The sequence below is a fragment of the Lactuca serriola genome, chromosome 8 (genome assembly GCF_051521515.1).
Source record: "Lactuca serriola cultivar US96UC23 chromosome 8, Lser_US96UC23_V15, whole genome shotgun sequence".
In the NCBI taxonomy this organism is placed as follows: Eukaryota; Viridiplantae; Streptophyta; class Magnoliopsida; order Asterales; family Asteraceae; genus Lactuca; species Lactuca serriola.
In genome coordinates this window covers 93,742,978-93,768,960 of record NC_136415.1, presented here as the reverse complement: position 1 = coordinate 93,768,960, position 25,983 = coordinate 93,742,978, and the positions used below count along the sequence as shown (strand labels likewise).

The following is a 25,983-nucleotide window of genomic DNA, read 5'->3' as shown; positions in this document are numbered from 1 at the left end:
AGTAGGAGTGGTAACAACTGCCTTACCTTTAAGACCACTTTCCACGGTCTTCAAAAGTCCTTGAAGTTTGTTGAGTGTAACTTCCTCCTTGTTCATGTGGTATGTCATACGAAATTGATCATAACATGAAGGTAAGGAGTGCAAAATGATGTCTATTGCTAACTCCTCGGGGAAGTTCACATTCAGTTTTAGCAAACAATCCACATAGCTTTGCATTTTCTGCATGTGGCCCATGATGGGTTCACCATCCTTCATCCGGGTTGTTATCATGAAGTAGATGATTTCATATCGCTCTTGACGAGCACTCTGATGGTAGCGGTCCATCAAATCCTGGTGCATCTCAAACGGATAGTAGTCCTCATAGGACTTTTGGAGCTCGGCTGTCATAGTGGCCAACATGATGCATGCCACTTTGGTAGCCTCTCTTTCATGGGCATGATATTTAGTGATCTCCTCATGAGTAGCAGTCGGATCGAGTTCTTTGAGCTCCTTGTCGAGGACATATTCTTTTTCCTCATACCGAGTGACCATCCTGATGTTCCTGATCCAATCCATAAATTTGGATCCATCAAAGATGGCTCTCCCACAAAGGTTCATGAGAGAGAAGGAGCCAGTAGGGTTAGAGCAAGAAGCGGCATTGTTGGATGTCATCTGAAAAAGAAGAAACACAAGTTTAGATTAGATATAAAGATAGTCCTTAATAAAACACCCAAATGTAATATTAAGGCTAGGACCCAACACAATATTTTATAACTTAGAAGAGGGATGCCGTAATCCAAACTATAAAATATTTGAAGGTAGGTGAATGACGATTCACCAATTTCCACCATGAAAAACGATATAAATTATTAGGTTTTAATTGGTTTTGAAACTCCTAGATTCTTTAAGATTCATTGAACTTTTCAATGGCATGTTTTAATCTTGATTGTGCCCTTTAGGTTTTGTGACTGAGATGCCGAGGATCACAAAACAAGGTCTGAAGTAACCATGCAAATTAATTGGTACCCTTAGTATTTACCCCTCAATTGATGTGCCGGTTAACCACACACGCTCCACCGATATTATGATAAATATTAAGTTTCCCTTTCCCTACCTTGTTAAGTCCAAGTTAGTGTGGCGGTTAACCACACACGCTCCACTCACGACTTAATCAAAGTGCAAAGTGTAATTTCATGGATTAGCACCTTATTCACATTTTCCTAAAGTAACTAAGATTGGGAATTTATAAAAAACATTTAGTTACTTTATATTCATCATACTTTTAATGAAGATTTAAAGTCCTTGTCTTACCCGTTCGGCTAACGACCCTCCATCGATCAAGGAAGCGATGGGTGAGAGTGGACACCCATTAAGCTGCCATTTTATAGGCAGCAACCTTATACCCCCTTATAGACCGACTTCGTGAATGAGGCCTACTAATGGTAAAATGACTTTTTCTTATACATATATAATTATTGTTAAACTTATAATATTATAAAGTATAAGGGTTGAATTTTAACTTTTAAAATTCTAGGGGTTGGAACTAAAGTTTTTAGAGTGACTTTACATGTTCCAAAACTTGACGGTAAGTTTTGTAACTTTACAAAACTTTTAATTTCATAACTTATGAGTTAATGATGTAATTAAATGAGTGACCTTTCATTTTATGTAACCCATGTGTTTCTTTAATGGACTTTAAAAGAAAGACTTTTGGTAATCCATAACTTGAGGACAAATTATGGATTCCATTAAAACACATATTGATCATGAATTAAACATTAACCAATTTTAACAAGTAATTCCTATGATCTATCAATAACTCGTAAGAACATGAATATTCCTATCAAAATTCCAAGAACATATGAACACATACAAACATGAAATTTTGATATTAGCCATTGTAAATGGATTAGAACAACCATTACACCATCTAAAACAGGTTTTATAGCACCAAAATAGTTTAGGGTAATGTTTCTAGTCCATTTCCAGCAGCAAAACTCGAAAAACTGCATTATGTGGATCCTACTCGTTGAGTGCAAGAACCTAATCGACGAGTAGGTTGAGTTTAATCATGGACTCATCAAGTCCCCCCATGGACTCAGCGGGTTCATGCTGCAGAGTGCAAAAAAACTGAGTTTTTTCAAAATTTTGCATCAAGTATCAAACAACCAAGCCTAGGCTCTAATACCACTGTAGGGTTTTGAGCATTCTGACACTCCTATGGTGTACATGAAACCCTAGAAACCTTGGATCTATGTTTTATATATGATACATGCCAAATTTGTTTTTCCAAGGTTTATATCCTATCTAGCATACATGGGGGAATTTTAATCACAAAAGTAAGCAACAAAACATACCATGTAGTAGATTGGATTCCTTGAAAACCTTGTGAGCCTAGCACCTCAAGTGTGATGCCTCAAATGTCTCACACAACACCAAATGCACTTGGAATAACTTAGAGAGAAATGAAGAACACTTAGAAATCAGCTAGCCCTCACTTGTCTTCTTAGTTGCCGATTTTGGTGAACAAAGTGATGCTGATATAGTGTATTACAATTAGGGTTACACCATGTAAACCCTAATTGTCATGACTTTTCATTTCCATGACCCATGGGTTCTATAACAACCATGGAGCATCCTATGGGTTTTAGCCTAACTTGATAATCCATGAAGCAATAGCCCATTATATAAGTATGGATGATTTACACAATCAACCCATATATTTAATTAGCCTTCTTTTGATCACTTAATTAATTCCATTAATTCTTGATCAATACTAATTAAACAATACTATTAATATATTAGAACTTATAATATATTAATAAACCTTAAGTGTTATTTCTCTCATTTTAGTCTATCCAAATGCATGATGCCATGCAACCCAAATGGATCATGCTAATCGGGTCAAGTACATTCTAGAAATAGTTATGAACTTAGACACCTAATCCACCAAAAACACCATGTGAAGCCATGAACGGTCGGAAGCCAAGTATCTCTTTTCTTCACGTTTTTATATGTAGATGCTTCATCAAGAACAATCGTGATCAGCTTACCAAGTTCCAACCCAAAGCTGATGATGCCATCTTTCTTGGATACTCTAATAAATCAAAGGCTTATCGAGTTCTTAATCGAAGAACTCATGTTCTGGAAGAAAGTTTTGATGTTACCTTTGATTACAATTTCGTTTGGAATTCTGGCCCAACTCATGTTACAATTCACATCATGGAGTCCGATGATCTAGTGCCAGGATGTCCGAACCAGCAAACAATCTATGAAGTTGACTTTGAAACCTTGTTCGGACCCTCAGAAACAGCTCTTGATTCGGAATCTCGAACAAGACACACCTCATCAACCGAACCTCCGATCTCCAAAAATGTTTCCGATCTGACACCTAGTCTTCCTCCATTTGATTCCGAACCGTTTCAAACTTCTCAGGTTGAGGGGGAGAATGGTCAACCTTCCTTTGAATCAAATGTGGATGGGTTCCAAGATGCAGCTGTTGAATTCAACTCTAATCCTATCAACAACGTTGATGATGCAAATTTCTTTGATTTCCCACCTGATGATGACGTTAACCTATCCGGTTCAGAAGTTCAGGGGCAGCATCATCCACAAGTACAAACTATTCACGGGGAGCAACACAACCCCATTGTTGATATTGGATCATATACTACACAAATGCTTCCGAGAATACATGTTTAGACTAAGGATCATCCTCCGAACCATGTTATTAGAAACCCAAATGCTGGTGTACAAACTCGTTTTGCCACAAGTGTCAAAATGAATGTCATTTTTCGGCATTTATCTCAATAGTTGAACCCAAATCCATCAAAGAAGCACTAGAACATGTTGATTGGATTACAGTCATGCAAGAAGAATTGGCAGAATTCGATAGAAATGAAGGTTGGACTCTCGTCCCTCCTCCTCATAATCATCCCATTATTGGTACTAGATGGGTGTTTCGGAAAAAAAATTAGACATTATTAGAAATAGAGCAAGAATGGTGGCCAAAGGATTCACACTGATTGAAGAGATTGATTATGACAAAACCTTTGCTCATGTTGCACGTCTTGAAGCCATCATAATCTTTCTTGCTTATGCTGCTCACAAAGGCTTTAAGATTTACTAGATGGATGTTAAAAGTGCTTTTCTAAATGGTGAACTTAATAATGAAGTGTTGATGGGTTTTGAGCATAAGAACATTCCTATGTGCACATGCAAAACCCTAAAGCTTTGGATCTAGGTTTCTCTATTGTACATGCAAAATATCCAAAGCTTGCAAACCCTAATCTAGCATACTATAAAAATTGAAATCTACAACTAATACAAGTTTAGATGATTACCTTTTGATAGTAGCGAGAACCTTCAATCTTCAAGAGCTTTGTATCACAATTCTAATACCTCAAATGTCTCACAAACACCAAGGCAAGAAGATGATCATGAAGAGAGGGAATGGAGGAACAATTTCGGCTAAAGGAACTCTAGGGTTTCTTCTGGTAGCCGAAATTTGAAGCCCTAGGGGTCCTTAAATAGCTGAGGTGCTAGGGTTTCAGTCAAAACCCTAATTGGATAGCTTAGGCCCTAAGAAGCTCCAAGAACCTTCTAGAATAGGGCCCTTGGACGATTTCCAGGTGGGCTTCCACCTTAAAATCGTCTACTCCCTTAATCCACAAGATCCACAACCCAAATTCAATTATCTTATAATTGGCAATTCCAGTCCCCTTTATTTAATTAATCTCTTTTAGTCACAAAATTAATTCTTAATTAATTGTTGACCAATATTAATTAAACATTATAATTTCTCTTTTAATATATTATTCATATAATATATTAATAAACCATAATATCCTCTATTTCCATAAATCATCCTGTCCAGTTGCTTTGGTGAAGGCAACCCAAAAGGACCATGCAACAATCGGGTCAAGTACATACCAAATATAGTTATGGACTTAGACACTAATCCAACAAGTGTATCTTCAATAGCCTCCCGGTTTTGCCAATCTCTCATATCTGAACTACTGCTACAAACTCTGGAAAGCAGTTTATGGCCTCAAGCAAGCTCATCGCGCATGGTACGAGACTCTCACCAACTTTCTCAAGCGTTCAGGTTTTCAAAGCGGTATTCTTGATCCTACTCTGTTCCAAAGGACAAATGGAAAACATCTCATGCTTGTCCAAATTTATGTTGACGACATCATTTTCAGATCCACCGATTCATCACTGGTTGTTGACTTTGCTAACTTAATGGTCAGTAGATTTCAAATGAGTATAAATCGGGAACTAAGCTTCTTCCTAGGTCTCCAAGTTAAACATACCAACAGAGGAATTTTCATTCACCAAGAGAATTATATTTCCGAACTCCTCAAAAAGTACTAAACGGACACTTGTACCTTATCCAAGGTACCTATGTGTTTCGGACACAAAATCTTTTCGGACCCTTTAGGTGTAGCAATTGATGAAAAGAAGTATAGAGGAATGATTGGATCCCTACTCTATCTCACAGCAAGTCATCCGGACATCATGTTTTAAACATGTTTGTGTGCCAGATTTCAAGTCAATCCAAATATGTCACATCTACTGGCTGTTAAGCAGATATTCCAATACTTCAAAGGTACAAAGAATCTTGGAATCTAGTACCCAACAAATGAGAGTTTCCTCCTTCAAGCATATTCTGATTCGAACTATGGAGGTCTTCAATTGGACAGAAAAAGCACATCAGGTGGCTGCCAATTATTAGGTGGTAGATTGGTGAGCTGGTCATCCAGTTTCAACAAATTCCAATATATTGTGATTCTCAAAGTGTTATTGCAATCTCGCACAATCCAATTCATCACTCTATGACGAAGCACATCAATATATGGTACTATTTTATTAAAGATCATGTTTTAAATGGTGACATTGAACTCATTTTTGTTCCATATGACCACGAAATTGCTAAGGTCTTTACTAAGGCATTAGACGAGACCAAATTTAATGGTTTTCTGAACAAAATGGGTATGATGATGCCTGATACTCAGTTCTTTCAAGAGGCATGCACTCTCTGATGGAAACATCAGATAGTAAAAGGTTCTGAAGTTAAATTTCATTTCATCTCTGAACTGTCACCTCCTAGAATAAATAGAATCATCTTACGTGTCTTTTTGTCTGATCATCTTTTGTAGTTTTAATTTGTACAGGTCATCTCATCACATGAAGTCCAAAACCAATATAGTCACACTGGTATCAATATCATCTCGGAATTTACTTCATAAGATCATCCCGAAATTCAAGTCCAGAACGGTATTAAACTCTTTTCAAAATTCACTCTGGACGCTCCTTAAAATTTCACTCTGGAAGTTTTTCAAATTCCATCCCCGAAGTTTTTCAAAATTCACTCCTGAACTTTTTCAAAGTTCATTTTGGAACATTTCAAAACTCATTCTGGAATCTCATAAAATTTTTGCTTCGAAATTTTCCAAAATCACTCTGGATCATTTGAACTTAAATGCCTCATTCCGAAACAAGTCTCAAAAATCTTTCATGTTTCAAGATCACCACATTTCATTCCGAACTTTTCATGATAAGAAACTGTTTTCAAAACATTCTGGAACCTCATTGTTCTGAAATCAAAACACATGTTGAACTCCAAAAGGTTTTAAGGTGAAACGTTTTCCTAACGGTTACTTTTTGACGATACCTATCCTCTCACCCTTGAAAATCACACCTCATTGCACGCACCCCTAAAAAGTGAACATCACATCACTCAAACGAAGGTTTCTATTTTTCGCTTTGAGCCAATAGGATCATTAGTCTATGTAGGTCAACTCACCTGAAAGTGGCAACATAATTAATGCAATCTGTTCCCTTATCCGGATATCATCATTATCTTCCAACCCGACCCGTTTTCCTAACCTATATAAACCCCTCTCATACCTCATTTTACCCTTTACGCGCACAAAAGAGACAAAAGTATTCTTCTTCTTTCTCTAATCAGTGTTCTTGAAGCTTTCAACCACCTGAAACAATGGCGTCCTCATCCCCCTCCAAAATCACTCAAACCGCCCCTAAAATTGCTCAAACTACTTCCAAACTCCTCAAAACCGTTGCCAAAAAGAAATCCTCCAAGGGATCGTCTTCTTCACAGTCTATTGAACCCTTCATTAGGGACACAGCGTAACTGTTCTCTCTCAACCCAATGGATTTCGATGAGCCTATTCATGTTATGATTGAGTTCATTGCTCATCATCCAATCGCAGTGCCGCTTACCAAGATCCCAGAACCGCCGATCTCTCTTCGACTCCTTCACACCACGTTTGAACGTATCAATATCGTGAATGACATTCTGGAAACAAATATTCCAAGTGATTGAATTCTTCCCATCCACAAGTCTACATTTCTCAAGGCGATTGGAGTCAAAGAAAACCCTTCCAACTTCAAGGTGCAAGAACCTACTGCTGAAGGATTCCAACAGTTTCTCAATCACATTGGATATGGTCAAGAATACAAGGCCAAGAAGTTCAAAAAGTCAGTCAAATCAGGTCTTTGGATCATTTTGATCAACTTTATCATTCACGGCTTATCGGGAAAACATGGGGGTACGGATACCCTAATCAAGGACTAGTTGTATGTGGTTTATAGCATTTTCTCTGGTAAGACCAACGCCATCGATATTCTTGAAGTCCTATGGCAGGACTTTCGCAAATTCGCCATCAAGAGGAAGCCAAACGAAATTTTGAGCCCTATATTTTGGGCCTTAACGCTCCAACAACTCTATTGTGAAAGGTCCGAACCAATTCATGTGGATACGATTCTAAGAGAGGTATTTGTCTCTTTTAAAACTATTAGACATTAACGTATTCCGAACCAAACTTCTTTCAGACAAATTAGGCATCTTCTGGAACATATGTTGGCCGTCCTACCTTCCAGATCCATTCATTTGAAATATCACATGGAGACCTCGATTTTGTATGACCCAACACAATCTGCCCCAGTCCCCATTGAGCCCACTCCGGAAGTGGCCCAGACAGTTCCTTCGGGAGGAAAGAAAAACAAATTAGCCGAGAGGAAATCCTCTCCTTCCAATCCCAAAGCCAAAAACATAACCAAAGTTGGTTCCTACTCTCAAAAGGTAGGATCCAAGGACATTTTGGCTGACTTTGGCCATCCGAATACCCCACCAACCCACTCTTCTGAAGTACCCCTCGGAGTTTCAAAAACACAAGCACACACCCACGGGGAGTCTACATACAATCAACCTCACCTTCCCAACAAGGTGATGTTGGTGTTGAATAAAGTTCCTTTCCCCCCTTGGAACAAACTCACGTGTCACATTTAATATCCTACCTTCTTTTACATACACATGGTCCAAAACCACTGTTCCAAACCCCAAGCTTTCTGGGGTTGGAGTAGTCCCTCCAACCTCAAATGCCTCAGCTGGTCTGATACCCGGTAAGGGTACAGGACAACCAGGTACTAAAGAACCACTTTGGGAAGATTATGTTGATAGGGAGCATTCAAAGCATCCGGAACTTACCAGGTCCTAAGTTAAATCAACTCTCATCTCTTTGAGAAACAGGGCTATTCAAAGCAACTTGCCCTTTGTTGTTCCTACTGACGATATCACAGACTTGGAGTTCACTTCCGAAGAAACTCCAAAGACTCAACGTCATGATTCGATGCATTTCGATCCCAACAAAAAACTTTCAGAAGAAATGACTTTCGATAATGACGGTACCGCTGTTGTTGTTACTCCTGTGCTACCCCCCATTCACTTTCATTCTAAATCATCCCTATCAAAATCACTTTTTTGATTTCATACTTTCATCGTCCTCCTCTGAACCCATAGATGAAGAAATTCAGATAAATGATGTTGCAACTTATTCAACTCTGAAACCCAAAGATGATGCTGCTCCAACAAATCCTGGCCCCTCCGAATCGCTAGTGAATCCTGAACCAATCAAAACAAAGTCTCAAGATTCCACTTCGGACACCAGATCTTCTGCACGGAAGTACATCGATTCGTTTACCCTCTTGGATATTCAAGCAAATGTCTCGGACACCATGAAAAAGGTTTATTCCCTTGAAACATCAATGGTCGGACTGTTGGATTAGTGTCTAAGTCCATAACTATTTTGGTATGTACTTGACCTGATGGTGCATGGTCCTTTTGGGTTGCCTTCACCAAAGCAACTTGATAGGACGAATTATGGAGAGAAAGGATTAAATATGATTTATTAATATATTATGAGAATAATATATTAAAGGAGAAATCATATTGTTTAATTAATATTAGTCAAGAATTAATAAGAATTAAGTTTGTGACTAGAAGACATTAATTAAACTAAGGAACTAGAACTGTCAATTGTATGATAGTTGAATATTGAGCTAATGGACTCCATATTAAAGGGGTGGATGAATTCTATGGGAAACCCATTAGAAATCGTTCCAAGGCCTTTAAGGAAGGAGCCCATGGGTTGCTTAGGGCTTAAGCATCCAAATTAGGGTTTACTTGTTAGATAACCCTAATAGCCTCACTATTTAAAGAACCCTTATGCCCCAAAAACGTGGACAAGCTTCCTTCTAGGGTTTCCACATGTTTTGGGCAGCCTCCTTCTCTTCTCTTCTTCATCCTCTTTCTCTTGGTGTTTGTGAACCACAAGAGGAGTGACATTTGTGACTCTAAGCTTTCTAAAGTCATTACAAGGAAGATTTGAGATTGTTATTGCTACATAACAATCAAGGTATGATGTAAACCCTAATTTATATGTTATATTGATTATCATATGCTAGATCTAGCGTTTATAGTCTTGGATAACTTGCACGTACAATAGAGAAACCTAGATCCAAGCATTAGGGTTTGTATGAGCACATAGGATGTTCTTATGACCAAAACCCATCAGTAGTATCAGAGCCTTGATTGGTTTCTATTGTATTGATGCATTATGTAGCTGAAAATCGTATTATGGCTTACTGTTCGACCTGACTCGGTGAGTCACTACTTGGAGTCGGCGAGTCAGCCCTACTCGGTGAGTTCCAAAGTGCGACTCGGCGAGTCGGAGCGTCAGACAGAGGAAATTTCAGATTTTGTTGCTGTTTTGCTTAAGGATAATTACCATATTCGTTTCAAACCTATAAAATACAAATTTTATTGTTTCTTAAAGAATATTCTTGCCAAAACACAAGATAATTACCAATTGATTAGATAATAACTTCCTTATATGATAAAGATTGTATTATTTGTATTAATTGGGTAACTTATTTTGCAAGAAATTGAAAATTAGGTCAAATATAGATAATGATGAAATTAATTGTTTAATTTATATTATTTGTTATTTGATCCCTGTGTTATGAAAAATTTCAACTTTTCCCCTTTAGGTTTTATAGTTTAAATTTAAACTCAAAAGTTTAGTTTTGAAATTTAAACAGTTGAAACCCTAATATTTTGAAAAAGGTTTCAAAACTTGCCCTCAAGTTTTGAAATTTAAATTTTGATTAAAAGTTTAATTTTGATGTATATTTAAATTCTAAACCTAGATGTTTTGAAATGTTTCAAAACCTGCCCTCAAGTTTTGGAATTTAAAAGTTGATTAAAGGTTTAATTAGGAATGTTAAATTCTAAAAACCCTAGTATTGTTTTGAAAAGTTCAAATCACACCCTTATGGTTTTATTAATTAATTAAGGTGTAGAATTAAAACAGGTTTAATAAATCCGTAAAAGTTTAGGTTTACAATTTAATTGAATTAAAAGTATAATTGTTAAATTTGACCTCCTAGTATTTTAAAAATGTAAAATACACCCTATACTATATATAACATTAAAAGTCTAACATTATATATATGTATGAGTAAAAGTCAGTCTTACCGTTAGTAGGCCTCATTCACGAAGCTAGTCTATAAGGGGTGTTTAAGGAAATTGCCTATAAAATGGCGATTGAATGGGTATCCACTCTTACCCACCGCACTCTTGACTAGTGGAGAGTCATTAGCCGAACGGGTAGGATAGGACAAAACCTTCCATTATAAGTATAATGAAGTGCAAAAGTAACTAAATGTTTTACAAATTCCCAATCTTAGTTACTTAGGCAAAAGTAAATTGATGCAATTCCATGAAATTACACTTTGTGCCCATGCGAAGACGTTAGTGGAGTGTGTGTGGTTTACCGGCACACTAAATGGTTCTAAGTAAAGGTAGCAAAGGGTGACTCAATGTTTGTCATAGTTCGGTGGAGCGTGTGTGGTTTACTGGCACATCGAATAGGTGACTGTAACATGTGAGGGCACCATCTAAGTTTGCATGGTTATTCACACCCGCTTTGTGATCCTCGGCATCCCAGTCACAAACTAGAGGGGCATATCGAGATTTAAACATGCCATTGAAATGTTCAATGAATCTCAAAGGATCTAGGAGTTTTCATAAATTTAAAACTTAAATTTCTTTTTCGTTTTTCATGGTGGAAAATTAGTGAATCGTCATTCACTTACCTTCAAATATTCTGCAACTAGATTACGGCATCCCTTTTCTAGGTTGTAGCGTATTGTGTTGGGTCCTAGCCTTAATATCTCATTTGGGTGATTTATTAAGGACTCAATCAATCAACTAACTTGAATTTGTTTTCTCCCGTTTTGTAGATGTCAAAGTATGACAACTATGGTCTTCCCAAATCCCGTGGAACAAGCATTCCACATGAAGATGATATTCCACGATTCGATCGAGGAACAAGAGATCATGCTTCACTTCCTCCACCTCCTCCAATTATTCTCCCTAACCCACAAGTTCGAAGGCTTGAAAAGTTCAAGCTCACTCAAGCCCTTTTGGCAAGTAAACATAAAGAAGGAAAGTCGGTGTGTGCACACATCCTAGGGATAAAGTCGCACATTGATAGGTTAAGAATGTTCGGATCCGTTGTCTGTGAGGAGATGGATGTTGACTAGGTTCTTCAGTCACTTCCTAACTCGTATAGTGAGTTTGTAAGAGAGTACTATATGATGAACCATGACGTGACCCTTATAGATCTCACCTACATGCTTATTGCCGCTGAATCAGCAATGGTTTGGCGCAATGGAAAAGCAAAGTTGATTGGTGAATCTGCCTTCCAGACCTCTACGGATATAGGCAATGACAACGAAAGACATGCCATGATCGAAGAGTTGGATCATAAGAGAAAGGCAATATATGAAGTAGTTCCATGTGCTGTTCCAAAAGAGTCAATTTGCTTTTATTGCCAAGAGAAGGGGCATTGGAGACGAAGCTGCCCTATTTACCTAAGAGATCTAAGAGATGGGAGAGTCAAAACGTATGGCTCTGCTTTAGGTAAAATCCATTGACTAACTCTTTTAAGCTCCTATTCTAGATTCTTAATACATAATGTGATAAGATTACAATTGATGTTTTGTAGGATCAAAGAAAAGAGAGGAAGCTTAAGGGAAGAAGTGAGCTGAATCTAACCGTGAAGGAATGGATTTCGATCACATTACTTGAAGATTAGATTCTTGAGCTGCTACTTAGAGTTAGAATTAGATTGCTAAGAAAGATGTATTAGCATAGTTTTTCAATGAATTGCATTGTAAGGACAATTTTTTTCCGCAATAAAATAAATTTTGTTTATTTATCCTTACAATGGCGTGTATGAAAAATTGATGTTAAAATGTTTCTATTATTAGCAATAATGGATTTGATTCTTAACTGTGTTATTTGTGAAAATGTCGAAAATTTACCGAATAGGGAAAGTTTCTCATCGCCCAAGTTTCAATTGGACAGAAACTTGGAATCATGCAACTTGGTTGCACGATGAATGAGAAATTTCATATTTGGAAATTAGACTAATTCATTGACAAAGTGTCAAGTGAAGAACTAGCAGATCGAGTACACAAAGTTGCGTGCTGATCAATTCCACTACAAGAATAACAAAGATATCCGTCATGATTTACTAAAGGGTTAGTAAATATGATTATACTTATAAGATTAAGTGTAATTCTGAATTGAATGAAAGAGTTTAAATCAATAGCAAAACGAATAAGAAGAATCAAGTAGGCAAAAAGATAAAAGTTTCTCTATTCTAAGAAGAAGGGAGAGTACCTTTTATGCTTTATGATATGTCTTAATGATTAAGAACCATATCTCAATTGATCCTCTAAGTGAGTCTTAGTACAATTGTATGTCTAAGAAGAGGAATCAAGAATTGAAGAAATGGTTAAATCAGAAAGTCAATCATACTTCGTTCCAAAACAAGTCTTAGAGTTAAGATTGTGATATTGAGTGACAAGTATTAGGAAGGTTTATAACATTCATCAAATATGGAAAGTTGTGATGTCTTGGATAAGACAAAGACCAACTAGGACCAATTTATGAAGTGTTTTGATAAAAACTACACTAACTCTTGAATATTTGTTTGTCAAGAAATGTTTATTGACAAGAGAATCTTATATGTCAAGGAGTCAGTGGGATTCTTAATGATCATGAAAGGTTTCAAGAACAAATCAAAATAAACCGTATCAATCATCACTAGCACACGAGTTGAGGTTTACAACCTATCGTGTTGACATTATTTTGTTTCTGTGCCGTTCCAATTAAGTTAATTACGCATGTGAGTTCTATGAGTTCTCATTTGAATTCATAAAACGCAAGGACCTTGATCAATGAAAAGTACATTGATAGGAAAGGGTGAGCTACTTAACTACTTGGAAGACATGGTGGGCAGCTGTGTTACCATAAGGCAAAGAAATCAAGATTAAGAAAGTTCAGTCCATATGAGTTTGAATTTGTCGTAACTTTGGTTTTAACAAATTCACATGGATAGGAACACATACACCATTAAAATCTAAGTGTCATAAGATTCCCTCCTTCATGAAAATGACTGTGAGGAAATGCTTTCACTAATAGAGATTTTAAGAAGATAGTGATTGTGAAATTGTATTCTCGAATTCGATTATGGTTACGGTATCCCTTTCCATGATTCGAATTATGAGATCTGGCAATTAGTCTGAATTGTTTAAACACACATATGAGCTATCTATGGAAAACGTGTATAAGTTTAAGAAGCCTTGATAAAAGATTATCAAAGCATTGGGTATTAGAAATATGAACTTACAGAAATTCAATAGGCATTGTTTTTCTGGAAGTTAAGATGGTTTCTGAATACATGTCAAAGCTAGTGGGAGCATAAGTGTTATGTTTATAATAATCATCTTGATAGTGGGAGCATAAATGTTATGATTGTATGATTATTAAGGCAAGTATCGCAAGTTAGCAATATTAATTATAGAACACAAGAGTCATACCTTGCAAAGTTGTAAGGGTTGAATAGCTGTTTTGCTATAATTAAGGGAGAGAATATTATGCTTCATTTCAAATCTAAAGGCTTAGGTTGTGGAATGTTAATAAATTTAGTCAAGGATACATAGTGTGTTCTCAAATTTCGATTATGATTACGACATTCCTCTTCATAGTTCGAATTTTGAGAACGTAGCACATAAAATATTATGGCAGAAGATTGATAAAGTATCAAATCTTTATGTAAGACATTATGCATCGTGTCCCATACGCTTCGGGTATAGGTTCGATTGAAAATGCTATAATATTTGACCATTCTAAAATTTTCCAAATGTCTAGCGCATTTAGAGGGAAAAAGGACAAGAATCGGTTTTGACTAAGATAATTAAACAACTATCAAAGGACAATCCAAAGTTCGCAAAAGATTGGTCGCTTGTGAGTAGTTGGAAGTATAGTATTGGATGGACCATATTGACATTATTATGAATAGATAAGATTCTATTAATAATGAGTTGTCATATGGAAAATATGGAAACGTGTCCATATTGGGAATTGAATATTGAAAATCTATGTCTAGATTAGAAACTTTTATGCAAAAGGATGTTCAAAGGAATGTACTTTGAGTGAGAGACATCATATCTAAGGAATTGTATTGTAAAAATCTCCGATAGAGGACTTTGTAATTTCATTGGCAATAGTCATTGTGACTTTAGTGCAGTGACATTACAAAAGGATCGTTGCATAAAATGTTAGAATCTAACATATTCCATAAGTGGCAAGAATTTGATATTCTTTCACTTGTGAAAAGGATTCGGAGTTGTGAAATGAGTATGATTGGAAATGTGTTCAATTTGATATATTTCACAAAGTAAGAACCATATGTAAACATTGTGTGCATGCTAGGAGCATGGGACAAGTGTAGTAATAATTCGAGTAAGAAGTTGATTACCCGAAACAACAAATAATGAGTAATCGATATGGTGATAAATAAAAGGTGTTTTATTTATGCTCAAAGGTTTGAGGCCATATCGGATTAGTATTATTCTTGTGTTTCACTTTGCATGTTTTGACTTCCTGAATAATTTAATTGGTTGAGAACAGTCAAATTATTCGAAAGGGCCACAGTCGCTCATATGCTTGAAGTAGGTATGAATGTAGACTGTCATGAATTGGTGTGTGGAATGTCTAAAGAGTATTAGACATAAGCAAATGTTTGCTGCAATGTTCATGAGTGCTTACGAATATGATTTGAGCATTAGATTAAACCTACGCTCACTTGGATCACTCCATGAATTGTATCACGAGTGATTGGTGAGATGATAACATCTTATATTCTTGAAACTGAGATGTGTGAGTTGTATCTTGCAAATCGGTTGCACATTGATAATATGTAAACGCACCAGTAACTTGGTGTCATAAAACATATTGTTGTGTGTGATTCGGTGAGTGAGTACAAGCGAGCATTGAATCAAAGTTTATCCGTTCCTTTTATCCAAAGTAGGATAAAAGCGATATCTTTAGGCCTCTCGATGATTTAGTGATGACAAACGTAAATGCTCGGCCGGGCTAGGGATAATTTGATTTGTTCAATTAGTCGGTCGTCATAAATCAGAAGTCGAGAAATAGTATAGAAATAATGATTAGAAATCATGTCTTATACGATATCTAGAATGGATGAATGTATGATCCCTTATCTAAAGGACACACGTATCTGATATGATCAGAGTTGACAGCGGCTTTGGAAAGCTACGATTGTAGATCAGGATCTGAAGTCATACGCATAATAGTTATTAGACTTATCCAAGTGGGAGACTGTTGGATTAGTGTCTAAGTCCATAACTACTTTGGTATGTACTTGACCCGATGGTGCATGGTCCTTTTGGGTTGCCTTCACCAAAGCAACTTGATAGGATGAATTATGGAGAGAAAGGATTAAATATGATTTATTAATATATTATGAGAATAATATATTAAAGGAGAAATCATATTGTTTAATTAATATTAGTCAAGAATTAATAAGAATTAAGTTTGTGACTAAAAGACATTAATTAAACTAAGGGACTAGAACTGTCAATTGTATGATAGTTGAATATTGAGCTAATGGACTCCATATTAAAGGGGTGGACGAATTCTATGGGAAACCCATTAGAAATCGTTCCAAGGCCTTTAAGGAAGGAGCCCATGGGTTGCTTAGGGCTTAAGCATCCAAATTAGGGTTTACTTGTTAGATAACCCTAATAGCCTCACTATTTAAAGAACCCTTATGCCCCAAAAACGTGGACAAGCTTCCTTCTAGGGTTTCCACACGTTTTGGGCAGCCTCCTTCTCTTCTCTTCTTCATCCTCTTGCTCTTGGTGTTTGTGAACCATTAGAGGAGTGACATTTGTGACTCTAAGCTTTCTAAAGTCATTACAAGGAAGATTTGAGATTGTTATTGCTACATAACAATCAAGGTATGATCTAAACCCTAATTTATATGTTATATTGATTATCATATGCTAGATCTAGGGTTTATAGTCTTGGATAACTTGCATGTACAATAGAGAAACCTAGATCCAAGCATTAGGGTTTGTATGAGCACATAGGATGTTCTTATGACCAAAACCCATCAGAAGATAACCCATCAGATTCACTTACGAAGGGACTGAGCAGGGTTAAGCACTTGCAGCATGCTAGGAGTATTGGGCTGAAGGATGATATTAGTATAGATTAGATAGTAGTAGAAACGTGTAATAGATAAATGTAATTAACATTTGATGATTAAATGAAAAGAGTATTATTTATGAGTAGTGTTACTGTCTTATGTTAATTGTTTAACTATTGTTTCACTTTGCATGTTTTGACTTCCAGAATAATCGAATTATTCAAATTGTCCACAATCGTTCATATGTTGGAAGTAGATATGAATGAAGATTGTCATGAATTGGTGTGTAGATTGTCTAAATGGTATTAGACATAGAAAAAGGTTGCTGCAACGTTCATGAGTGCCTATGAACTGGTTTTGAGCATTGGAACAAACCCGCGCTTGCTGGAATCATCTTATGGAATGTGATAAAAAGGATGATCGCAAGACGATAATATCATATGGTCTTAAAACCAAGATATATGGTTTGTTATTTGTTAATTGGTTGTACATTGATAATGCGAAACCGCATCAGTAACTTGATGTTGTAAAATGCATTGTTGTGTATAGTTGATTAATGAATAAGTAAATGCATATAAGTCGAAGTTTATCTGTTACTTTTATCCTAAGAGGGTAAAAGCGATATCTCGGCCGCTCGATGATTCGATTTGACTTATGTGTTGGGCCCGGTCAGAACTGAATAGATGTGTTCGATTAAGTTCTATGTCGAATAAATCTGAGATCGAGAAACCAATTGCTGGACAAATTGGTTCCATAGAATTGTCAGCATGATATCTAAACAAAGGACTGTACGATCCCTTATCTAAAGGACAAGATTGATAAGATCAGAGTTTGATAGCGTCTTTGAGAGCTACGATTGCTAATCGGATTATACTTGTATATAGTTACTAGACTTATCCAAGTGGGAGACTGTTGGAATAGTGTCTAAGGCTGCAACTATATTAGGAAAGTATTTGACCCGATTGAGCATGGTCCTTTTAGGTTGCCTTCACCATAACAACTTGACAGGATGATTTATAATGAGAGAAGAAACATTATTAATATATTATGAGAATAATATAAGGAATAATAATATTATTATTTGATTAATATAAGTCATAAATTAATTGGGAATTAGTTTGGTGACTTAAAGAGATTAATTGAATAAAGGGGCATAAACTGTCAATTGTATGATAGTTGTACTTTGGGATATAATCCCTTATGGATGAGGGGGGGGGGACGATTTTGAGGTTTTGGATAGACCTTAAAATCGTCCAAGGCTTATCATTAGGGTATTGGATTGCTTAGGGTCTAAGTTATCCAGTTAGGGTTTAAGGGTGAAACCCTAGGAGCCTCACTAGTATAAATAGACCCTAGGGGTTAAGGGAAATCAGCACTCTTGTCTCTAAAGAAACCCTGGCCGATTTCTTCCTCCTCCCTCATCTCTCTATAATCATCCTCTTGCTAGTTGGTGTTTGTAAGCCATTAGAGGAGTGACACTTGTGACTCTAAAGCTCCAAGGACAAGAAGATCAAGCAAGTGATTCAAGGTAATCTTCTAATTCTGATTTCTTATTGTTATTATACTCTATTATCCATTAGAAGTCTTGGATTCAATGCATGTTCAATTAGAGAAACCTAGATCCAAGCATTAGGGTTTGCATGTGCACATAGGAATGTTCATATGGATAAAACCCATCAGTGGTATCAGAGCCTTGACTGGCTTCTATTGAATTGATGCATTGGTTGCTTGTTTGTTGCTTGCAAAATTTGAATTTTGTGATTCTTCTTGATGAACTCGGCGAGTCCCATAGTGGACTCGGCGAGTAGGCTCAACTCGGAGAGTCCATTGTGGTACTCAGCGAGTCTGAACGTCAGAAAGAGCTAATTTCAGGATTTCTTGTTGTTTATCTTTTGGATACTTACCATAATCTTAATAGGTCAATATAAATCCGATTTTATGATATATTTTAGTATATTCTTGACCCAATTGAATATATTTATCAATTAATTAAATATTAATTTCCTTATATGATAATAGATAAATTATTTTAATTAATTTGGTAAATTGTTTTGCAAGAAATAAATAAATAAATCAAATATGGATAATTATGTGATTAAATGTTAATTTAGATTATTTGTTATTTGATCCCCTATGTTTTGAAAAGTTTAAAACTTGCCCTCAAGTTTTGAAATTTATGTTTTGTGATTAAAAGTTTAATTTAGACAATTTAAATTTCAAACCCTAGAATTTTACAAGTTTAAAATTCAACCCTATACTAATATAATATTACAAGATTAATATGAATATATATGTATAACTAAAAATGCTAGTCTTACCGTTAGTAGGCCTCATTCACGAATCCGGTCTATAAGGTGGGTATAAGGTTGCAGCCTATAAAATGGCGCTTAATGGGTGTAGACGCACACCCACCGCTTGCTTGATCGGTGGAGGGTCGTTAGTCGAACGGGTAGGATAGGGCAACCTAATCTCCTCATTAAAAGTATAATATGAAATACAAAGTAACTACATGTTTTTCAAAAATTCCCAATCCTAGTTACTTTAGGAAAAGTGAATTGATGCAATCCCATGAAATTACACTTTGCACCCTTGCTAAGAAGTTAGTGGAGCGTGTGTGGTTTACCGGCACACTAATTGGTTCTAATCAAATGTGGCAAAGGGTTATTCATTGTTTATCATAGTTCGATGGAGCATGTGTGGTTTACCGGCACATCGAATAGGTGATTGTTACAATGAAGGCACCATGTGAATTTGCATGGTAATTCACACCCACTTTGTGATCCTCGGTATCCCAGTCACAAACGAGAGGGGCATATCGAGATTTAAACATGCCATTGAAAAGTTTCAATGAATCTCATCTAAAACTAGCAATTCTCAATACATTTAGAACTTAAAGTTATGTTTTCATGGTGGAGAATTAGTGAATCGTCATTCACTTACCTTCAAATTGTTTGCATGTTAGATTACGGCATCCCTTTTCTAATATGTAAATATTTTTGTTGGATCCTAGCCCCTCCGAATCGCTAGTGAATCCTGAACCAATCAAAACAAAGTCTCAAGATTCCACTTCGGACACCAGATCTTCTGCATGGAACTACATCGATTCGTTTACCCTCTTGGAAATTCAAGCAAATGTCTCGGACACCATGAAAAAAGGTTTATGCCCTTGAAACATCAATGGTCGGACTCAATTCAAAAATTGATGAAAAAGTTTTCGAATTGGATTCAAAGTTGGATGTGATTCTCTCCTCACTATCCGAAGCAAACAAATCAATTCCCACCACTGCTGAAAGAGAAGCTCAGCTTGATCAGGTAATTTCTCTACGCCTCAAACACACCATAGAAGAAGTTGAACAGAAGTATGATACATCCGTCGATTGTTATCTCGACACCATCACCCAGATGCTAAAAGTTCATGATGACTTAGTTGCTGCCACCAATGACATTATGAAACAAACTCATGTTTGTCATGAAAAACAAATTCAAAGGCTCCATAAGGAGTTTCGAAAGAAAGATGAGCTTAATCTAATCATGCAACAGATCCTCATCAGGCTAATAAGAGCATCATGGAACATTGTGAATGTTCAGAATCAGAAGTTTGATGAGATGATCTCCATTCTCTCCAAACTGTTTGATCATCTCAAAGCTCAGGCCCCCACAGTTGAAGCTTATGATGCCCTCACTCTCCAGCTCAATACTAGTTTTCAAAAGGTGTTTGAAATTTTTTTGGACCTACGGGCATCATCCATGCTTTCACCAATTTCCAGTCCATCCGTTGCAAGAGGAGGAGAAGGACCAAGCTCAAGAACTCAACCATGGAAACCTGCCTCGTAATTCTCACTCCGAGATGGAAGTTCAGATGATAATGTGCAGGTCCTCACTGGTTCTTACTATGCAGTTGATGGTGATTCAAGTGATGAAGATATGTTTCTGAAGAACGGAGTGCTAGGACTTCAAGCTTCAAGAGAGTTCCCTACTAAAGTAATGACAGAGGAAGAACAAAGAATCTGGTCAGCAATCTATTAGCCATCTACCATGGCTGATATTCTTCATAGGAGTATTGATATGGCTAAGGTTAAAACCAAGTTAACGGTTGATTCCTTTCGAACCCCCCTCCATGTGGCCTCCGATTCTTGTACCTCGAATTGCTCCTATTGATGAAGGTTCACCACTCTGGAAACCGAACGGCCTTCCAGAAGAGCCTCTCCCATCCTCTCCTCCTAAATTTGTTGTTGATGAAAACATGCAACATATCCTTTCCATCCTCAACAAAGAAAAATACGAAGGAAGAAGCCCATCTCTGAAGTTCATCAAGTTCACCACTTCGTATTCCCACCTAAGAAAAATCAAGCCGGTCCCAAGAAGAAATCAATCGAGCACTTGAGGAAAGCATTTGAATTCATGCTCTTAAAGATAACCCTAATTCGATGCTTGGGCTCTCACCTCTTTGCCGCGAAGGAATTACTCATGATTTGGACATAGTACATTTCATGTACAATGATATTCCTAGTGACGATTCAGAACAACTTGATCTTCCTCTCTCTCCTTACGGCAAGTACTACACAAAGTTTGCTCCTTTTCATTCGAATCCTCAATTGATCATTTGAACCGAGCGTGAACGATTGAAGACCTTTTATACTAAAAATGCTCTTCCCCAAAAGGAAGTGTGGTCGAGAAAAAGGATCACCAAAAATCTTCGGGTTTGCAAGGAAGGTCCTAACCAAGTTCGACCTTAATTGTGTGCTGTTTCGCTTCCACATCCACCGGAATAAACCAACCCAATACACAATCTCGAACGCTGATTTTCCTGCAATTAATCCAAACGACATCCTAACCATTGTTGCTCATCTTCGAAACCATCAAACTAACGATTTCAGCATGGGAGCCTATCACGTTGCCTTAAGCTTCCTTAAGGATTATGTGGTTGAATTCTGCCGATGTAGCTATGAATTGACACATATGTTTGGAGTTGAAAACTACTTACCCAAAATCAACTTTGTTCTTCCAGAAGTTGAGTTACTGGCTGAAGGGCCCATCGATGAAGCCAACTAGGGTTTGTTTACAAGCTATGAAAGACAAACAAAAAGGACTTCTTCCGAGTCTTTGACCAACACCTAGTTGCAACTAAAGACCTTCAAAAATTCATCAGTCGTGCATCCAAGTCGGAAGCACCCAAACATGTCAAGGCAAAGTTTGTGATTCAGCTACAATGGTACATTGAAGTCAGAGAATGGTTGTACCGAGCTTATGTTTTCATTAGGGAAGAAGCAAACTAAGGTGACCTGATTGCTAATTTCACTTAGGGGAGATTGTTAGTACCTGAAAGTGAACCTCTAGCAATCACACAATAATTTTCCGAGATCCGTCTTAAGTTCGGAAGTAAAAAATGTTTTGGATTCAGCTTGTGATTATAAGTGGAGTTGGCGTCAGGAGTACAAGTTTTTGGTACGAAGTTGTTGGGTAGCGTAGGAATTATTTTGTATTGCGTCATTGGGCTCGGTTTATAGTCCAGTTTTGCACTCCGGTTTGGGCCTGTCCAACCGTGAGCTTGTAGGGTTTACTATATAATAATATGCTTGCATGCATATTAGGTTAACGGTTTTTGATAGATCGATTGATAGCTTACAAAATACTTTCTTTCATCGTTCCTGTAAACCTTTTAATCCTCTACATTTGTAGTTCTTCATCGAGCTCTTCTGAGGATTGTTTATAATCATTCGACATTGTTCGATCCATTCTTGAGTTGTTTACTATTTTCGTGTTCTTGCTATTTGCTCTTTAATTTACCTGTTTAAGATCTAATCGATCTTCAAGTTAATTTTAACTCATCAATTGGTATCAGAGCAGGAGGCTGTGTAATCGATACACTTCTTTTCTGTGAAAAAGGTTTCGATTAGGGTTTTTCCGCAATTACTGATATTTATTGAGCCGTCATCTCATTATTGACGTATCTCGATATTTATTGTTTTTCCCTAATTTGATTTATTACAAGTCTGATCTTTAAACAGGTTATTCGATCATTATGGACGAGTCGCAATCGAATCCCATCAATATTTCGAACAGCATTGGATCAACAACGAAGATTCCCATCCTGTACACCCATGATTATGAAGTCTGGGCGCATCACTTTGAAGATTATGTTATAGGATCTGAGGATAATGGATACCTCATCTGGGAAGCAATCATTAATGGACCATTTTCTCATTCTGCAACTTCAAGGATTATTAAAACTCAAAAGGAGTATAATGATCTTCTGAAAGATGTTAAAGATATTGCGCAAGATGAAAAAGATAAATTTCAGTGCAACATCAAGGCGTTAAGATTGATCAGATTCGCCCTTCAGTCCGACACTTTCAAGCTGGTAAGTTCATGCACGACGGCAAAAGAAATATGGGACAGGTTACGTGAACTGTACTCTACAGACGAAGATCTAGAACATTCCATTCAAACATTACTCTTGTCTGAGTTTGGTGAATTCAGGCAAGGAACCGAAGAAACTGTGATCCAAACGTTCGATCGCTTCAATCATCTTCTTAGCAAGATGATCAAACATGACATCGAAAGGAAGCTTATTGAGCAGAAGGTTACCTTCTTAAATGGTCTAAGATCAGAGTGGAGAGCAGTCGTGTCCACAGTTAAAGCCCACGAGCAATTTAAATCATATTCCTTGGCGAAACTGGTGGGCATTCTCAAATCTCAGGAGAAGATTGTGTTGCAGGAGAAGAATGTGGTTTCAAGCCTAGGTTCGTTAGCCCTCCTGTCCAAAAGTAAAGCTGTGATGGAGGAAGAAGACCTCAACTTGGAGGATTATGACCTCACGTCTGAGGATTATGCTATGATGGTGTCTAACCCCAAGAGGTTCATCAAAAAGAGATTTTCCTCCAACAAAAACCGAAACTGGCAGGGGAATTATAGTTCTGAAAAAGTTAAAGATGAACCGAAGGTTGAAGAGTCTAAGAAGGAACCGAAGGCAGATGGTGATTCTGGAGTAAGCTGTTACTATTGTGGTGGGAAGAACCACTATGCAAAGGATTGTGTCCTTAAAAAGATGGCTGAAAAGGATGAGGAAGCTTTGCTGCAGAAAAAGCTTGATGAGATAAGGAAGAAGAAATCTACCGCTAACCCTTCTATGAACGCTCTAATTGTGCAGGGTTCGGTTGCTGATGATGAATTCGGTGGCGTGGAGGTTTGGTCAACCGACTCTGAAGACGATGAAGTGAGGATGCCTTCCCATGGAAAGGCTTGTGTAGCTAAAGAAGAAAGCAGTGGAGGAAGGTGCTTGATGGTGTCCGACGTATCTCAGATGAGGGGATACAACACTGATGGTGGGAGTAATGAACCGAAGGAGCAACAGGATATGTGCTTTACAGCTAAGCCGCTCAGCGTGCAGTTCAACGAGCTCGACGAACTGATCAAGAAGGTACAATCCATCTTTGTCTCATTTAAAGTCCCACAAAGCTCATATGAAAAAGAACTAAAAAGTTTTAATTCAAGAATCTCTCATCTAGATAGTAGTTTAACTCAAACTCGAGTCACCAATTCTAACCTAACTGACCAATTAAGCAGGGTGTCTTCGAAGAGTGAGGAACGGCGCATGTGGATCGAACTAAAGGAGTCGGAATTAATCAAAACAAAAGATGAAAACATTTATTTGCAAAGAGACAATTTAAAGCTCTTAAAACAGAGAAATGTTTTTTGTTTGATTGCTAAACGTCTTTATACTAATATCACTCAGCTTCATTTGGACTGTGAAATAGGACAAAAGATTCATCGCATGATTTTACCCTTCCTTGAGTTTAAGGAGGATGAAATTGATGCTGAAGCGTATAATTGTGAAAGTGTTATTTCATCTGAGAACGTTAATCCGACGTACATGTCTGGACTGGACAAAATAGAATCTTTCATTAAATCCAAGGACCATAAGAACATGCTTAAAAACCTTTTGGATGAAAATGATAAACTGAAACTGAGAACCGAAACCATACAAAAATTTGATTCTTTAAACGCCAACTTGAGCTCAGAAAATAAAATTGATGTTGAAAATGCATCTGAGCTTAATGAGGACGATAATATGAGTGAAATTTCTGTAGAGGACACGGTTGACTGCTCAGAATTTGTAAAAAACGAACCCGAAAATCACAAGAATCTAATTTCAGAAAATTCAGTAGAGTTCGCTCGTTTTTCCCAACAAAAGTCTCCGATTCTTGCAGAGAAGGCCATAGTATATCAAAAGGTTAGAACCACTCCAAATCAGGTATACAAGGTCACAGGCGTAACCGAACATCAGACTGCTGAACTCACAGCTATTGTAAACAAAGACAATGTTGATGGCTGCGATGAATTCTTCTGGTCAGCTCCAATCGATAATGCTGATGAAACAGTAGGTTTGTCTGAAAGGACCTCATGGAAAAGCAAAGGGAGATACGTACCAGAACCCTTGAATAAACCTGATAACTTCGATGTGCCAAGCACAAGCGGCACGAAAGACATTCCTCAAGAAAAAGGATTTCCAGCAAAAGAAGTCACAACTTCAAGTGATCTTCCAACTCTTCTTCACTTCATTCTAAATCCCATTATGCTCTTTCTCAAAAATCTCAATCATCAGCAGAACAAAAGGAAAAACAGAAGGTTTCACCGTCTGAACCAGAGTCAAAACCGAAAGAACCAAATCCTAATAAAATTAAAGTTTTTACCATCAAAAAGAAAGATGAAACAACCCTAATTAAACGAACATATCTTGTTGACATCACTCTTACTATTCCTGTTCCTGTAAAAGGCTCACGAGGACCCAAGAAACTTTGAGTTCCTAAATCTGCTTAATTTTTGCAGGTTATCAGTGACGAGCAGTTTGACGAAGAATGGTACATTGATAGTGGCTGCTCACGTCACATGACAGGAAGGAAGGAAGAGCTAAGGGAATACAGGACTCTTTCAAATGGTGGAAACGTCAAATTTGGAAACAACTCCTTCGGCACCATAAAAGGATATGGAATGATTACTAACGGTGATTTCACGATAAGGAAGGTTGCATACGTGGAAGGGCTACAACACAACCTCATCAGTGTATCTCAGCTTGTTGGAGGTACCGGTCTCAAAGTCTCGTTCGATGATG

General features: G+C 37.2%; 1 protein-coding gene across 1 annotated transcript; it reads left to right on the top strand.

Annotated features, from left to right (window-relative positions):
* Positions 1–2,949: 2,949 nt before the first annotated feature.
* LOC145067172 (uncharacterized) lies at positions 2,950–4,108 on the top strand. Its single transcript, XM_079014369.1, has 3 exons — positions 2,950–3,430; positions 3,793–3,882; positions 3,957–4,108. The coding sequence occupies exons 1-3, from the start codon at positions 2,950–2,952 to the stop codon at positions 4,106–4,108; spliced, it is 723 nt and encodes a 240-aa protein (XP_078870495.1).
* The last annotated feature ends 21,875 nt before the right edge of the window (positions 4,109–25,983 follow it).